The following is an 18,458-nucleotide window of genomic DNA, read 5'->3' as shown; positions in this document are numbered from 1 at the left end:
AACTAAATTGGAGCAAGAAAGAGTTTGGTAGAAACTATCTAACCTAATTTAGGAAGGATAGACATGAAATCCTTTCTAAATCCTTGCTGATAAATTTGTATTCAAAATATGCAAAGATATGAGGAAAATTATGGAAAAAACTATGAATAATGTCATTGGGCTAGACTAAGAATCAAATGGTGCAATGGTCCTCCTTTTCCTTCACCCTGATTAACTTTTTCACTGTCTTTTCCTCAGCCATGAGGTATGATGTCCATTGTAAATTTGTATGCTAAATGCAAAGTAAATCATGTGTTTACTGTGTTTTCGTACAATTCCAAAATGCTTCTCCTCAAATTACTGCCCCAATAACCCTCCAGTATAAAAACTCTAGCAGTCCCTATGTTAGTAATAACATTAAAACAAAAAACTTAAACTCTAAACTTGTTTATGTAAATTGTTCATTTTTAGAATGCTCTCTTCCCTGAAAGTTTGAGTGGGAAGGAAGACAGAATAAAATATAATAGCCTACTTTTCAATCTAATGGTACAAAATGGTTTTCCTCTAATTCAAATATTAAAACTGATTTATTCCATTCACCCATCCTACTTGTCTATGAACATTTTAGCTTTTCAAAATTTCCAGGTGCTTTATTGGTTTGTTTTCTGGTTATTATCACTTCAAAACCAGAATTACTAAATGCTGCGATGGCTCCTTCTTGCCCTTATCACTGCAGCGTGGTGTCTCAAGCTTTATCGCAGCAACCAAAGGCAGGTTTCTTCTGCATTGCCACTAAAACATGGTGGCTTTTATCCATCAGAGAAAGTGCTCTGGTGACTGAGGCAGGTAATGCCATCATTGGTTCTTCAGTAGTGTCTCAGGGTTGTGGGAGAAGTGCTCAGCAGTTTTATCCTATCCCCAGGCCCCTCTAGATACAGTGTGTGATTGTAAATGCCACCCACCAGCCACTTCACTGAGGCATGCCCAAAGTCCCCCAGCATCTTATCGACTCCATTAGATCCCTCCAGCCTTCTAGTCTGCCCACCTTCTCCCCATTTGTCAGCCATGAAGAGTTTTCCCTTGGGGTGTCCCTTCTATGCTGGGCCTCTTCAATTTCCATGGACCCTAACAAAAGGCATGTTCTTAATAATCTCCATTTGTGTAGATGTGAACTCATTTGTAAAAAGGACCTTTTGAAGATGTGTTATCAGTTAAGACATGGATTCATTTGTGAATAGGATATTCTAAGATCCTATTTAGGTTTGGCCGAGTGGGTCTTAATCTATACTACTACTGGAAGCCTTATAATAAGACAGACGTCAGAGAGGAATGTGGGAGCAGATTAGGGCCATCAGCACATGACAAAAGGCAGCGATGCAAGCCAAGGAACCCCAAGAACTGCAGCAAGCTAGCACCAGACTTTGGGAAGAAAACATGGTCTTACTAATGCCTTGATTTTGGACTTCTATGCTCTGAATCCATAAGACAACTGCGCGAACTTGTCCCTCAGGTTCCCAGACACTTTGGGCTCTAAAGCCCAAGGTATGTGGAAAGGGTAGCCTTTGCCAAGTCCTTCCAATCCCTCTAAGTCATATTACCTTTCTCCCAAGATGTTGGGTTCCCAATCGCCTCATCAAGCTATAAATGAAACTTACTTGTGACCTAGTGTCTCCTTAATAGAAAGAAAAGCAAGCAATTATTGTGGGATTAAAGATGATACATAATAGTGTGACCTTGGAGTTAAGGATACAGTCATTAGCTCATGTCTTAGTTTGCTGGGCTGCTGTGACAAATTTCACTCAGTGGTTGGCTTAACATCAGAAATTTATTGTCTTATGGATTTGGAGCATAGAAGTCCAAAATCAAGGCATTAGTAAGACCATGTTTTCTTCCCAAAGTCTGGTGCTAGCTTGCTGCAGTTCTTGGGGTTCCTTGGCTTGCATTGCTGCCTTTTGTCATGTGATGATGTCCCTAATCTGCTCCCGTATTGCTTTCTGACATCTGTCTTATTATAAGGCTTCCAGTAGTATAGATTAAGACCCACTCGGCCAAACCTAAATAGGATCTTAGAATATCCTATTCACAAATGAGTCCATGTCTTAACTGATAATACATCTTCAAAAGGTCCTTCTTACAAATGAGTTCACTTCCACACAAATGGGGATTATTAAGAACATGCCTTTTGTTGGGATCCATAATTCAGTCTATCATACCTTACCAAAGTCTTTCCCTGTCATGGCTCATGAAGGACAAGTACAAAAGAAATAACAACATATAAGGAAACAAATTCCACATATTAGGAGAGCCATGCTAATGGTAAATAAATAATTTACCAAAGGCAAAACTCTGGTAAAATGGAATTGAAGCACACTATTCTGTTATCTTTTCCATGTCAAGTTGTGCCTGCTCTGTTTCCCTGATCAGCTCACTTAAAATATACAGAGCACACAAGCAATGGCCTTTTTTGTATTTTGTTTGTTTTTAAGCAAGCGGAAAGTTTATTAAGTATGCATGCAGAGAAGGAACTTGCAGGCACTCCCTGAGGGGCAAGAGGCCTCAGCACTGTAGGGCAATCTACTTTTATCAATGTTTGTTTTTTCTACTTCCCACTTCCCACTCCCATCCCTGCCTTTTCTTGTTCCTGGAGCTTCTTCCCCCTACCCTCTCCAGGGTGGAGCCTGGTGGTAGATAGTGCATTTGGGTGTTCTGCATAGGTGGGTAGCCCCCAGGCAGGGTGTCTGTGCAGGACAGGCCCTCCTGACCTTGATTCACATCTTACAAGCAGTAGCCTTTTGAGCCTCATCCAGATGATGCCTGGTGGCAGGGGAACCACGGCAGTGCCAGCCACAATTATTCAATGCCAGCGATGTCAAGCAATGACAGAAACATTATTTTTGAGCTACTGTAGTTCCCTCAAACCAAAGTTTCCATGTGATTTCCTTCCCCTTGTGGAAGAGAAATTAAAGGAGAAAGTTGGCTTCCATTTTTTCCATTCTGTTCTGTCTGAACCTGAGGAGATCATATCGAGAAGCTGAGTTGAGTGCAATATGTCCTCCCTCAGTGGTAGGCTGGGGTGTTGTGAATAGGATATTCTAAGATCCTATTTAGGTTACCTATGATCTTATTCATGCAAATCTCAACGTGAGGGTATTATCTAATGTCAATTAATTCAACCGCAAGTCTCTTTTGTTCATCTTGCATGAAAATTCCATCTGGTCAGTAGGTCATGGGAATATTCCAATGGCATTTTCTTTCTGAGGCCCTAAGTGTAAGGAGAAGTTTTAGAATCAAACCTCTGTGTTCATACACACATATAGCTTGTACCCAGCCGTACCAAGAGTTTAGAGTACACTTTGATAATGAAGACCACACTTTTTATGTTTTTCAATCCTAGTAGAATAAATGCTCAAACTAACGAACACTTTCAGAAATTTCCAGTGAATTGGGTGGCACCGCTCAGTCTAGAGAATGGGTTTTCATTTGGTTTGCATAAAGCTCCTTTAAAGCTTAAACTCACCTAAGCCCTCTTTCGGGTGATGACTATTACTTAAGCTCTAATAGGAGATATACCTAATGAAATTTATTTTAAAAACAAGGTGGGTGTGAATAGGTTTGGAATTAGGAAGGTTCATTCACAATGAGTCAAGGATATTCAAAGTTACCAACTCAAGAACTTAAACTCCCACCATGCCTTTAAAATCCAAAAGGCTGAGCACAGAATAGTAGAGAATGTACTGAGATGAGAATTTGAATTCTTTGATCTGTGAGTTGTGTCTTGACCTAGGCAAATGCTTTCTTCCAAAAAGCTAATTCATCATAAATGAGCCAATTTGATCAAGTATAACTCCTGCTACCTAGGTCAAAAAGACTCTAGAAACTATCTGTAATTAAACCATGTAAAGTTCTTTTTCTGTTTTGGCTAAGAAAATACATATGAAATACCACGTTCAAACTACTTTGCTAAACTACGTTGTAATATGTTTTGTGCAACCTGCTTGAAAATGGTTTATTCAACAAATGACATGTTATTTCTAGGAATAAGAGAACAGAGTCTGAGGCTAAGGTCTAGCTCTCCTCTGGTACTGACTCTATCCCCAAAGAGCTACTGAACAGTTAGACAAATTATATGTTCTTTCTTGCCCTCAGTTGCTTAATATTTAAAATGAATGTCTATGACCAAATTATTCTGTTTCTCCCAGCTCGATAATTTGGTATTTCTTTAAGGGGAATTATGATTCTTTTTTTAAATTTTATTTTAAATTTATTTATCTATTAAACATAACCACCTACAAACACAAACTTTCTTACCATATGATCATTCCATTCTTTTTTTAAAATTTATTTTAATTGTTAAACATACAGCATACAAACACAAACATTCTTACCGTATGATCATTCCATTCTTCAAATATAACCAGGAACTCACAATATCATCACATAGTTGTACATTCATCACCATGATAATTTCCTAGAACATTTGCATCAATTCAGAAAAAGAAATAAAAAGAAAATAGAAGAAAATTGATACATACCATACCCCTTACCCTTCCTTTTCTTTGATCACTAACATTTCAAACTACTAAATTTACTCATTTATTTTTGTTCTGTTTTTATTATTATTTTGTTATTATCTTCACCTCCTTTTTATTTTTATTTATTTATTAAACGTAACCACATACAAACACAAACATTCTTACACTATGATCATTCCATCTTGATATATAATCAATAACTCACAATATCATCACGTAGTTGTATATCCATCATCAGGATCATTTCTTAGAACATTTGCATCAGTTCAGAAAAAGAAATAAAAAGAAAACAGAAAAAAATTCATACGTGCCATACTCCTTACCCCTCCCTTTCACTGATCACTAGCATTTCAATCTACTAAATTTATTTTAACATTTGTACTCCCTATTATTTATTTATTTTTAATCCATATGTTTTACTCATCTGTCGATAAGGCAGATAAAAGGAGCATTAGACACGAGATTTTCACAATCACACAGTCACATTGTGAAAGCTATATCATTATACAGTCATCTTCAAGAAACATGGCTACTGGAACACAGCTCTTCATTTTCAGGCAGTTCCCTCCAGCCTCTCCCATATACCTTAACTAAAAAGGTGATAGCTATATAATGCATAAAAATAACCTCCAGGATAACCTCTCGACTGTGTTTGGAATCTCTCAGCCAATGATACTTTATTTTGTCTCATTTCTCTCTTGTCCCTTTTGGTCTAGAAGGTTTTCTCAATCCCTTGATGTACAGCCTCTTTTTAAAGGGTTAAACACAGTGATAGGTGCTTGCTGTAAATGCATAACTTGTGTAAAGCTCATTGACTCTGGCATGTTCCTGGGGCCCCACAGTATTGTCAGCATTTTCAGGAAAAATCTTCTAAGGTCTCCTTTTCAGTATTTGTTAACATAGTCTCATTCCTCAATCAAACAGGCTGCAGAAATCTTACTGTCTACTCGACTTGCCTTTACAGAGTAGAAAAAGTCTTCTTCAAAGCATAAGAATACAAGAATTAAGGGAAGAAGTGTCAGGAACAGCATAACTTTGCTGCAGCTTTCCTTATTCTTAAAAGGCTGCTTTGAAGATGGTGAAGGCTGTTCGCTGACCTCTTGGGCCCCATGATTTGCCTTGGCGGTTAATATTTCACATGTCCTAATTTGGCACTTTAGCTGAGGCAGGCATAAAGCCCCAAAGGACAAGGAAGGATATACTCTGACCAGTACAAAGTACTGAACATTCTGGCAGAGATATTTATTTTGCTTTGTTCTTGACTCTTCTTGGTTCTCTTCCCTGTGTCTTATTTTATGTGGCTCTTTCTGAAAAGTTAATCAGTATGTTAAAGACAATCGAGTTCTGGTTTTTTGAAAAGAGCATATAAATTGTGAGTTAAATTGTGGGATTTTTAAATTGTGCTTATCTGCATCACTCCATTGGATTCACAATGGGTTGCTAAGGTTTCCTTGAAAAAAACACAATTTAAGACAAGAAAAGAGAAACAGCACAGATCATCAAAAAAAGAACATAGACTCGGCTGAATTTTGAGCTCTGTGGCTTTTTAGCTATTGATCTTGGGTTGCTGAGCCCATTTCATTTTTTATCACATGTAGATACATTCTAGTTCATGGGGCTATCAGAATAAGTGTCTTTAGTGTTAGGTATTTGCTAGGTGTTTGTCTCAACCCCCTTAACATTAAAAACAGATTCTATACCATCTGTGGGATGGTGCTACTGTTAAATAAGGTTTTAGCTCAAGTTATTATTCCTTTTACCAGCATTTCAAGACTGACCAAGAAATTCCTGCCTGCTCTGTATAATACAGTAAGAAGATGGGCTGTAGGGGTAAAGTAGAGATGTGACAAAAACAAGCTTGTATCTTGATATTGCTTTAGAACTCAGGAATCACTATATAGCAGCTTTGCTGATATTATCACATTCCTAAGAGTAAGCAGACATAACAAATGTACCAACCAAATCTGTCCCTACAAAGCACAGGCTGATCAATGTCCACTGTGCTGGCTACCTATGGTTCTAGACATCTTGCATGAATCGCTTTAGGGAATAAACTATAGCTGATTTTTATTAGTTCAAAGGACATAAGTCACCCGAAGATGACTCATGCAGGCTTCCAGTATGTTTCTCAGTGCTTTCTCAGAACCCAAGAAAGATGTTGCAAACTCCAGAATCTCTCCTAGTCATCTGATTCTGATGACACGGAAGGAGGAAGTTTCCAAGTTCTTTCAGGGAGGTTTGCGTTAAGTCCAAAAATCCACATTCAATGTCTTTACTCAAGGGAAGCTAATTGTATTGACAGCAGATTTTATGTACAAATTTCTGTTCTATGTGAGGACTTTTTAAAAAGGAGTCAAGAATATACAACAATTTTAGATCTTCATTTATTTCCAGATGTTTCTGGTGAAGAAAACAGCCTGTCCCAGAAAGCTAGAATAACAAACCAACTACGTTTAGATAGGGATCTGTTATGTGAACTTTTGTATACATTTGAGCTCTAGTTCGGAATCCCTGTCCTTTGATAACCCACTTGTGTGCGTTTTCTGACTAATTCCATGCTTCTTTATCAGAAGCATCCCTGGGACTAAACCCAGCACATGAGAAGACTCTTTCTTTATTGGTTGTCCTATATCCACTTGTATCCCTTTATAAGAAATCTCCTGTTGGACTAAAACTTTAAAACAGATGTCAAAGCTTAATGTAATCTAAATACTTTCTTCAGCTACGCTCTTGCTTGGGAAGGTAATAAAATAAATAGCATCTGTCTTAGCTGCCAGGGCTGCTATGACAAATACCAAAAACTGTTTGGCTTAACCAGCAGAAATCTTCACAGCTTTGAAGGCCAGAAATCCAAGGGATTGGTAGGGTTTATTCTCTTCCTGAATCTCCAGCATTCCAGCAATCCTACATAACATGGCTATCTAGCTCTCTGGTTTCTACTGACTTCTGGCTTCTGGTTCCATGTCCAGTTTCCTTTGCTTGTAAGGAATTCAGCCATTTTGGATTAAAGCCCACCTTCATTCAATTTGGCCATATCTTAACAACATCTTCACAGCTCCTATTTACAGATGGATTCACACCATAGAGTACAGACTGACTTGAACATTTCAGTCCCCATAGGTCCCTTTACCAGGCCCAGTCCCTTTTCAAAAATCAGTTTATTATTAAACCTGCTGAAACAAATGGGCATGATTAATAGTTTGGTCATTTTGGGAGAATTACACATTTGTATATTAGATTTAACTTGAGTATTCTCTGCTGAAGGAAGTGAACCTGGAAGCAAGCCTTCTTCCAGTCACCACCACATTCCTAAACTTGGATATATTTGCAAAGTCTCTGAGGGTGGACTTGATCCCCCTTTACCACCCCACCCCACATTGGCAGAGCTAACACACAGCCAGCTGGCATAACAGAAAAGTCCTTTTGCAGAGTCCCAGCCCCAGCATCACCAAGCAAGGTATAGAAGGGTGGTTTTGAAGCTGAGACAACCTAACAACCGGCACAGACCCTCCCCTTTAGCTACTGGGTGCAAATATGGACACACTTTTCTCAAGGAAACAGCCTCTGGACTATATCAACAACTCCCCAGATTGTCACTGTGCCATCTGAATAATCCCTCTAAAGACTAAATTGTACATTTAACTTCACTTGTATTAAGGAAAGGAAGGGAAATAAAATAACACACACAAATTTATACACATAAAGGAAGAAAATATACAACAGTCCTCATTGCCATTCACTCAACAGGGACAAATACGAGATAACTGGGATGAGCAGCGTGGGAGAGGGGTGGGGAGCTTGACAAATGTGAAATGTAAGGAGTCGAAACCAGAAAGCATTCCAGAAAAAAATGAGTAACTTGGGATAGTATACAGGATTGAAAGGATGGTTGAAGGGAAGGAGGGGCCAACTATTTAAGAGCCTTATGTTCAAATCTAAAGAGTCTAAATTTTTGTCATAAATGCTTAAGGTAGCCACTCTTGGACTGTTTTTCAGGAGCTAGATATAATGACTACTGGAATTTTGTAGCTCCCCAAGTTGGGGAGGGCGTAAGAATGTCTTCCTATGAGTGACAGATAAGTGCATCTTATGAGACTGAAATACTTGTTGTGGGGGAGCTGGTGACATGTATAGAATGGTGTGCAGCATAAGCTGATTGAGGAAAAACCTGAGACTATCCTTTAAATATCCAACAAGTAGCATCTATGCCCATGTAGTAATCTTGGTTTTTATAGTTTGAATTAACGTTCAAGTGAATGGCAGTTATAAGCTCAGTGGTGGGAGAGTATACCAGCCCAGGGGGTCTTTCCTGGATTACAAACAGTGAATGGCTTTTCTTTGCTTTTGGTCTTCCATTCATAAAAAAAAATCCTTCTTGCTCCAGCTCTCTCTGGAGCTGTGTAAAATTTTTGGGATGTGAAGGAAACTTTTGAAATATTTACTTTTGTGCACATACTATGACTCTAGTTTTGTTGTTTTACTTGTGATGTATGGGGGGGGGCGCTTTATGAGAGCACTTACCTCAACTGTCTTGGTGGCTGCGATGCTGCATGATAGCATAAAAACATTTATGTTTGATGAATTGCATAATAGACACCCCATAGATTCATTCTTTCTCTGATATGTATGTGTTAATGTAAAAAATGGATGTGTCTTTTAAAATAGAGTGGTTGGATAGCCTAGAGGTTATATGCAGACTCCTAATATTTTTTTAAAAAGTATTTATCAATATGAATAAACTCAAGTCATAATTCCACTGTTGTCACTGCCTTTGTAGATAAGCGATTTTGAAGAATTGAAGTTCGTAATACCCATTTTCAGTCCCTAGTCATAATCTTTACAGACTCAGTGTTCAACTTATTTCTGTTTTGCTATGAAACCTTATTTTTTTATGTGTGAAAGTTATCTCAATGCTTTAATACTAGGTTTTTATGGAAAAGTTCCAATACAAACTGCTTAGCTAGATAGTCATTAAAAGTTACTAGATGTCACATGCTTAAAGAAAAACCTATTAAGCTCCCTCTTTCCATGTTGAGAATTACAAAGGAAACTGAACTGCACACAGACCTACTTTCAGAGTTCTGCCTAATAAGGAAGGAAGAAAAGTCTAGAGAACTCCATGAGAAGCACTAGTTGTAGGCCTATTATGGCATAAACTCTGGGTTTGCTGCATTGTGATCTCATTACACTTCTAAACTTTGCCTACAGGTGTCTGTAGGTTATGTTCATTTGAGACTTCTCTGCTGGAAATCACGTGGTATTACTAAGTGTCCTCTAGAGCCAGGGGTTGCTGCCTGATTTCTTGCCATGTCAAACGAAGTAGAGACAAGTGCAACCAACAGCCAGCCTGACCAACAGGCTGCACCAAAAGCACCATCGAAGAAGGAAAAGAAGAAAGGTATGGAGACATCCTCTTTAGACCAGTGAAAGAAGCTTGGGATTGTTAAGGCCCTGGAAAAACATGAGAGTCAGGGTGATAGAACTGGCTCTTGCCTCACCTCAACCTCAGTTCAGTCTCACACACTCCCAGACAGGAAAGCTGTATACTTGGCAAAGGAGATTGGTTAACCCTATGTGTATATCTTTGAATCCTGTGATTATACCAGTTGGGTCCTGCCAGAAAACTTTAATAGCATCTTACTCATTTAATAAATACAACTATCAGTGTGTATGGCCATCTTACAGTAATCTGTTTATCACTTTGTTTTATTGAAATTGTTCTTTGAAAAAGCAAGGTCTTAATTTTATTTTTTCCCATCCTTTGACTTGAAGTACCACTGAAAGTGCCAAACTCCTTAAGAATTCACATTTTGAGAACATGCCATGACTTGCTTGCCTTTCACTACTGCATTTTCTCTACACAAGTGGGACAGCAGATCTTTTAAAAGAAATAAAAGGAGTTATAAAGATGAGATAATTGTCTTAATGATTTTTCAAAGGAATTTACCCATAATTCCCCTCTGCCTATTGACAGTTCAAAATGACAGTAGATTATGTGAGGGCTTTTTTTTTCATTCAGAAAAAAGTTTTTCCTCCTTACATTCTTTCAAAAACTTAAGGAATGATGAAGAATATCTGCAAATCCCACTTCGCATATTGCTGTCAGTCTCCCATAATTTGATCCTTTTTGCATTCTTAAGAGTTTTTCTCACTACCTCAGTTTTATAGACAATATTAGGGGATGTGATTTTGTTCAAAGGAAGTAAGAATAAGATAGGGTAGAAAATTGCAAATTCAATCAAATGTAGTAGAATCAAGATCTAGTCAAAAAAAAAAAAGATATAGTCTAAAAACACTTAAACTGTGGAAATTCTGTAGCATGTTTGGTCATACCTGGAGATGGTATTTTAAATGCATTTATAAACTTTATCCTGTATTTCTTTCTTATTGTAGGCTCTGAAAAGACAGATGAGTATCTCTTGGCCAGGTTTAAAGGTGACGGTGTGAAATACAAGGCCAAGCTAATTGGCATTGATGATGTGCCAGATGCAAGAGGGGATAAAATGAGCCAAGATTCCATGATGAAACTAAAGGTAAAAGGAAAAAGAATACATTGTCTGTATCTTAGACAAATGTCCCATGCAAGGGAATTATATTAGAAGCTTTAGTTTGCCTCTATCCCAATTATTCGAAAGTTTCTAAACACATAATTGATCCAGTAGTGCCTCATTTTATGAGCAGTCAGGAGGCCACGAGTTGGCTTGCCTATGTTGAGTAGTCTGGAGATAAAAGTTAATCAATTAGGAGGACTCTAAATGCCTTTCCCTTTTAGCAAACTCAGTTTTTATACTAAACAAAGTCTGTCCCTACCATTTCCCTCATTTAATGATTGTAAAAGTTGTGTGTAAATACTAGGCATGATTTTTTTTAACTTTTTATTATTGTGTAATATAGCATATATACAAAGCAAAGAAAGAAAAAAGCAATAGTTTTCAAAGTACTCTTCAACAAGGAGTCACAGAATTTGTCATGGGCTACCATACTATCATCTCAGATCTTTCCTTTTAGCTGCTCCAGAATATGGGAGGCTAGAGGGAATAAATATTTTTTTTATCATCACAATCGACTTTATTTTCCTTTTTTGTGAAAAATAGTGTGTATTGAAAAAGACAACAAATTACAAAGCACAGCATGACAATTAGTTGCAGAACAGATTTCAGAGTTTGGCAGGGGTTATAATTCTACTATTTCAGGTCTTCCCTTCCAGCAGCTAAGCTGCTGGAGACCAAAAGAAATATCAATATAATGATCCAGCAGTTACACCCATCTGCCAAATCCTACCTTCTCTTTACAACTCCACCATCGCCTTTGATCTTTCTATCCCACTCTTCAGGGGTACCTGAGCCAAGGCATGATTTCTTTTACTTTATGTATGGAGGAGAGAATATACTATTTTAGAACCTAAAAATCTAAACATTTAGGTAAGATCAGAACTCCAGGAAACTGGTTTCTTTAGCATGAGCCCTTCAGGTTTTGAATTTTTGCATTATGTTACAATGTTGCCATGTGAAACTACCATATCAAACAAAGCCAGGGGAGTATCTTTAAAGATCTTAGGTCCAGTCTCCTTGTCTGAGACCAAGACCAAGAGAATTATAGTTACTTGTCCAAGTTCACGTAGCTAATTGTTACGTCCCAACTCAACTTCTTCTGTTCTGTCCTGTGTCTCCTGGGAAAGGAACCTGTTCCTTTTATGTAGATGATAAAGCAAACTGAAAACAAAGCTGACTGTCTATGAAACATTTAATAAGAGAAGCATTGTAGTGAGCATTTAACTAGGTTTTTCTTGTTTTGCCAACCTCAGGGAATGGCAGCAGCTGCTCGGTCTCAAGGACAACACAAGCAAAAGCTCTGGGTCAACATTTCGCTTTCTGGGATAAAATTAATCGATGAGAAAACTGGGGTAAGAACGCTGGTCTGACTACCCACTTCTGATGATTTGCTGCTTGAAATTAATCTGTCTTTTTTTTTCTGCGGAAGAAAATGTTACTTCTGCAGAAGTATAGGCAGAAAAAGGTAAGGTAGGAGGTGAGGACTCAAAGTACTTCATTTTGTAGGAGGTGAGATACTTTATTTTGAAGTTCATTTCTTATAATAGATTTGAATCTCAAGGTTGCAAATACAGTATACATAAATTTCAGTTTTTTTTTAACCTCAGGTACACAGACCTACATTATTCCTAAGCCTCAGTTCATGAGACTATAATGGATCTATGCTTTGTTCTCATTTAACTATATAAATTACGTGTGAGCCTACCATTAACCCAGAGTTAGACTATGTACCTATAATATACCAACTTTTTTTTTTCTTTGTCTTTCTTATTCCTGCTTCACCCCACAGAGATAGCCTTGCTTATTGTTGTTCCATCACATAGGAACATACCCCCTTTTTCAGAACCTTATCAAAACACTGTCTCACATCAAGTCTCCTAGGACTTGATTTTCTACTCAGCATCACATTGTAAGAGTCATCCCCTTAAAATGTTGAGAATGTAGCTTGTAGATCATTTTCATTGCTGAGGTATTTTATGGATTCACGGCACTGTGGAGAGACTTCAGTTCCTACTTATCCCTTTCCAGAGAGACCCACTGACTACTCAACATGCAAAATCAGTTTGTCAAGCTTAGGGCCCTGAAGATCTGGTATGAGTTCAGTGCCCCTGTCAGTCCTCAGATTCCCATGCATGAGAACCCACACATCACTGGCTCTGTCTGCCTCCATCACTCCAAAATACCCATTAAAGTCTTTTCAGTGGCTTTAAGCATTTGGAAAGAAAAGCCAAGACACAGTCTTCCCACCAACAAATATCCCTAAGGAGATAAACCCTGCTATTTAACCAGTTAATTCCCCTGCAATGTCTAACTCCGGGATAATGACATGGATCATCTCTGCGAGTTTGATAAATAACTTATTGACAGCTTTTGGTAACTTCCAGAATGTTCTGGGGATAAATGTTTTAATCATAGGGGATGGTTCCTGGGCCTCTGAGCAATCATCAAAGGGTTCCTTTGAACATGCCTCTAGCTTAGTTATGCTGTTCACTTAATCTTTGAGTTGGGAAAGTAGACCTGGTTCAATCTAGGGTCTATGTATCCTACCTTTCCTTTAGAAATTCTTGGTCTCCTCATCCTCAGTCTCTTTCCTTGTTATGTGCATCATATCTTTGAGGGTAGGGAGAATCAAGTATCTATCTACTTTTAAAATATCTTTATTGTCAAAACTTCACACACAGTCCATACATGGTGTACAATCAATGGCTCACAGTATCATCATATAGTTGTGTATTCGTCATCATGATCATTTTTAGAACATTTGTATCACTCTAGAAAAAGAAATAAAAAGGAAAAAATCCATACATTCCTTACCCCTCCTCTCATTGACCGCTAGTATTACAGTCTACCCAATTTTTTTTTTACCCTTTGTCCCCACCCCCATCTAATTTACTCTTTGTCCTTAGTTTTTTACTCATCTGTCCATACCCTAGATAAAGGGAGCATCGGTAGCAAAGTTTTCACAAATACCAGTCACATTATAAAAGATGATATAGTTGTACAATTGTCTTCAAGAATCAAGAGACCCTGGTGGCTCAGCAGGCAGAGTTCTTGCCTGTCATGCTGGAGACCTGGGTTCGATTCCCAGTGCCTGCCCATGAAAAAAAAAAGTAAGTTTGGGCGGGCCACGGTGGCTCAGCAGGCAGGAATGCTTGCCTGTGATGCCAGAGGACCCAGGTTCGATTCCCAGTGCCTGCCCATGTAAAAAAAAAAGAATCAAGGCTGCTAGAGTACTGTTCAGCAGTTTCACGTACTTCGCTCTAGCCAACTCCAGTACACCGAAAAGCTAAATATATGTAATACATAAGAATAACATCCAGGATAACCTCTCAACTCTGTTTGAAATCTCTCAGCCACTGAAACTTTATTTTGTTGCATTTCTCCTTTTCCCCCTTTGGATCAAGAAGACTTTCTCAATCCCATGATGCTGGGTCCCGGCTCATCCCCAGGAGTCATGTCCCACATTGCCAGAGAGATTTACACGCCTGGGAATCATGTCCCATGTAATGGGAAGGCAATGAGTTCACTGACCAAGTTTAGAGAGAGCAGCCATGTCTGAGCAACCAAAGTTGGGGGTGACTCTTAGGTATACTTATAAGTAGGCTTAGCTTCTCCTTTGCAGAAATAAATTTCTTAGGGGCAAATCCTAAGTTAGAGTGCTTAGCCTATTTAATTTGTGTCCCCAGTGCTTGGGAGAATATCAGGAATTCCCCAGGTGGGGGAGTTTAATATTCCTCCTTTCTCTTCCCAAATTACTCTGGAATGTATCAGGACATCACACTAATTTTGCACAAACCAACAAGACCTCACTCCCTATTCGAGATACCATAGAATTACGGTGGTCCCATAAACCACCTATATAAGTTAAATTAGATAGTGCATTACCCAAAATAAAAATCTTGGACCAAATAAACATCTCTTCTTTCTTCACTTTTTCAACTTTTTTTTTAACAGTTTCTATATGGGATAATACTGACTTTCATAACTTCAGAGCCCTAACTCTGAGTCTCAGGTGTCACACAAATACCCAAAGTTCCAGGGATCACCTAGATTATACAAATAGCTCAGTATTTCAGAATTTAGAAATAACAGGTACAACACCTGAATAGATGTGACTGCTGTAAGAGCTTACAATAGTGCCCAACCTGATAACCCATGCTCTCGACTTCAGCTGTCCAAACTTGCACATTATAGTTGGTCCATATCAATGAAGTATGATAATATTTGTCATACTTCAAAGTATCTTAAGAGAGAGCGCTTTTTCTACTTTTCTTCTCCCTGCTCTCCCTTCCAATTGGCACCCTTCCTAGTAAGGATAAATGTAGCTCTCTCCTTTTTTTCAAATCTTTTAGCCTCTTATTATGCTTAAGTGTCTGATCCTTAAGGTATGCTAGTACGTAAATAGACCCTAGTTTTCGAAATACATCATTCTCTGTGTTCTTTTTACAGGTAATAGAACATGAACATCCTGTGAATAAAATTTCTTTCATTGCCCGTGATGTGACAGACAACCGGGCATTTGGTTATGTATGTGGAGGAGAAGGCCAGCACCAGTTTTTTGCCATAAAAACAGGGCAACAGGTAAGCTCCAAGCCTTGATCTATGCTGTGTCCTCTATTGACTATCAGGGAACATCTCTCAACCAGCTGCAGTTGAATGTAGGACTAAATCATGGTCAAAGACTGACTACTTTGTTGGCCATAGGATCTTGTTTTTTTTTTTTTCCTTCTTTATATGTTATTATTACCCATGGAGTATGTGGCACAGGGATTATGAGAAGGGGCTTTCTTATATATGGTCAGTCTGACTTTCGAACAATAGTGAATTGTTGCCAGAGACCATAGGACCTTCCGTTTTATCTAAACACTTATTAACTCTGCTGTCCCTTCCATAACCAGGATTGGGAATGCAGTGGTGGTAATCCTCTATGAACCGGGGGTGGGGGAATGAGCCCTGGAAGAAACAAGTGTGAATCAGAATTGACTAGAGGCACAGGGAAGAATATTTGGAAAGTAAAATACTAATGAAGATGCTTCTCTTATTGCAGGCCGAGCCATTGGTCATTGATCTTAAAGATCTTTTTCAGGTTATCTACAATGTAAAGAAAAAGGAAGAAGAAAAGAAAAAGGCAAGTGCTACCTCAAACAGGCTTTCTTAAACTGTATTAGGACTGTGCTTGAATATTATATATACAAATGAATTGTTTTGGAAGTTAGCTTCTCTGTGACTCTTCAAAGTGTAGAAAGTAGAAATTTATTGTCCACTTTTCCCAATATTGGGAAGTAGATAAATGTTTTATTCAGGCACTTGTGATTTCGAGTTTCTGACTCTTATTCTCCCTACAAGTTTCATATTGATTCTAGTGGCTTTACAGGACAACCAAGTTTAAATTCAGTAAATCTATTCAAACCCAGCTTTGGTATGAAAAGGGGAGCAGTGTATAGGACAGAACTCTCTTACCTTATTCCTGTGAATGAACCCATAAAGGCATATGTGTTCTTTTATTTAATTCCCTTGTAATTACGATAACGAAGATCACTGAATTTTTATCTTTCTCTTTAGACTGAAGAAGCCAACAAAGCTGTTGAGGTAAAACTGCATCTTTACTTCCTATGAATTGTGTGTGTGACATGGATGGACCCTTACCTTCTCATTTGTTACTGCCATGCTCATGACCCCTCTGTTCATGGAAGATGTCTGGTTGAAGAAGCAATGTCAAAATCACAACTGCTTAGTGAGCCAATAACAGTAGGAAAACAAATTCTGTTGAGCAAACTCTTCGACTAAACCCTTAATATTTGCCATATTTTCAGAATGGGAGTGAAAGCCTCCTGAATCTTGATGACCAAGCTAACAAATTAAAATTGGTACGTATGTGATGCTTGAAAGTTCTTACCTACATTAACCAAAGTTTTCTTCCTGTAGATGTTGCTAATACCACTCTGTTAATTAAATGAAAATCCATTTGTGACAACCATTTTCCTAAGCATTATTCTAACATTTATGTCAATGTATAAAATAATCTTTTTAGTAAACAGGTTTTTTTTTAACTTATGATTATTCCATTCTAGTACATTCTAGTAGACAACACTTGAATCTAATCCAAATGCTTCTTCAAGGGTGTTGACCAGATGGATTTGTTTGGGGACATGTCTACACTTCCCAGCAGATAGTCCAATACCAAACCTATTTTAGCTAAATGAAAATTGTGATAACTATTTTCCTAAACTTTAGTTTAGGAAATATTTACATCAGTGTTCAAAGTAATCTTTTTTTGGTAGATGCATCTGAATCTAATCCAAATACTTTTTTAAGGGTATTGACCAGATGGATTTGTTTGGGGACATGTCTACACCTCCTGACCTAAATAGTCCAACAGTAAGTGTTTGCTTTTAAATTTGCAATATAATGGAAATGACATAACTCAAATTGGTGATTAATCAGAAAATTGTGAGCATCTCATTGAAATTTGGAAGGTGACTGCTGATAACTTTTTCTACAGAAGGTATAATGGCTAGTAGAACAAATTTGAATATCAAGTCTCCATAGGCACCTGTCAGAACTGATTCAGATATATTAACATTACATAGAGGTAAATATGAGCAGTAGGTAAGGCAATGTGGTCTTTCTTGATAGCACTTAGTATCAGAAGGAGGAACTGAATAAAAATCCTTGGCATACTTGAATGAAGTATGTTTGTATAAAGGTCAATGATAAAGACTCCTGACCTCTACCTTTTCTCCTTTACTCTTTTCCATTGCAATTTACCAGTATAAGCTTGATGTAAAATAAGACAAAATAAGCTAGGGGCTCAGTTATGTTTAACCAAAACTTGTCCTTGTCAGAATATTGTTCATCATTATAGGATATTATAGTATATCATCCATAACACGCCTATGAAAATGAAACAATATTTTCCTTTACAGAAAAGGAAATGGGGGATAAAAAAGTCATGAAAGAGGTCCAGAATCAAGGCTTAAACCCCAGATTTCAGACCTTCCAAAACAGGTTTCACATAAAAATACCCATGTAATTTGGAGTGATCTCTTGTGGTTTCTGTTATTCATCAGTTTCTTGAGAACGTGTTATCTGCAAGGCACAATAGTGCGTGAGATGCACGAGGTCAGTGACGCCATGGAGCTTACTGTCTAGGAGGGAGACCAGCACTAACACTAACCACAAGGCCTACTAACTACCTATAGTGGGGTAGTAGGACGTTCCTGTACGGGGTTTTTATCTACTTTGGAGGTTCCGAGAAGCCTCGGAGGCACTGAGCTCCTTGACTTGAGCGTGAAGGGTGAGAAGGAAAAAGGGAAGTAGTCTCGAATGATGAAGACGTCTGTCTAGGAGTCTCTTCTGTCAGGATATTGCCAAGCAAGCCTACATCACCAGGAAG

General features: G+C 38.1%; 1 protein-coding gene across 7 annotated transcripts in view; it reads left to right on the top strand.

The window, feature by feature from the left end:
• Positions 1-18,458, top strand: part of DAB2 (DAB adaptor protein 2) — a 69,386-nt gene that overhangs the window by 36,050 nt on the left and 14,878 nt on the right. For 5 of the 7 annotated variants that reach the window (XM_077117049.1, XM_077117048.1, XM_077117053.1 and 2 more), the window contains 8 exons: positions 9,720-9,909; positions 10,905-11,044; positions 12,316-12,414; positions 15,512-15,643; positions 16,110-16,190; positions 16,625-16,651; positions 16,876-16,929; positions 17,378-17,440. In XM_077117049.1, coding sequence (XP_076973164.1) covers positions 9,819-9,909; positions 10,905-11,044; positions 12,316-12,414; positions 15,512-15,643; positions 16,110-16,190; positions 16,625-16,651; positions 16,876-16,929; positions 17,378-17,440 — 687 coding nt within the window. In that variant the 5' untranslated portion in view covers positions 9,720-9,818. The remainder of the gene's footprint in view (positions 1-9,719; positions 9,910-10,904; positions 11,045-12,315; positions 12,415-15,511; positions 15,644-16,109; positions 16,191-16,624; positions 16,652-16,875; positions 16,930-17,377; positions 17,441-18,458) is intronic. The other 2 variants (XM_077117052.1, XM_077117051.1) reach the window with 2 other exon arrangements.

Source organism: Tamandua tetradactyla, chromosome 9 (assembly GCF_023851605.1).
Source record: "Tamandua tetradactyla isolate mTamTet1 chromosome 9, mTamTet1.pri, whole genome shotgun sequence".
Taxonomy (NCBI): domain Eukaryota; kingdom Metazoa; phylum Chordata; class Mammalia; order Pilosa; family Myrmecophagidae; genus Tamandua; species Tamandua tetradactyla.
Note: the sequence above shows the minus strand (reverse complement) of the source record. Positions and strands in the feature narration are given on the sequence as shown.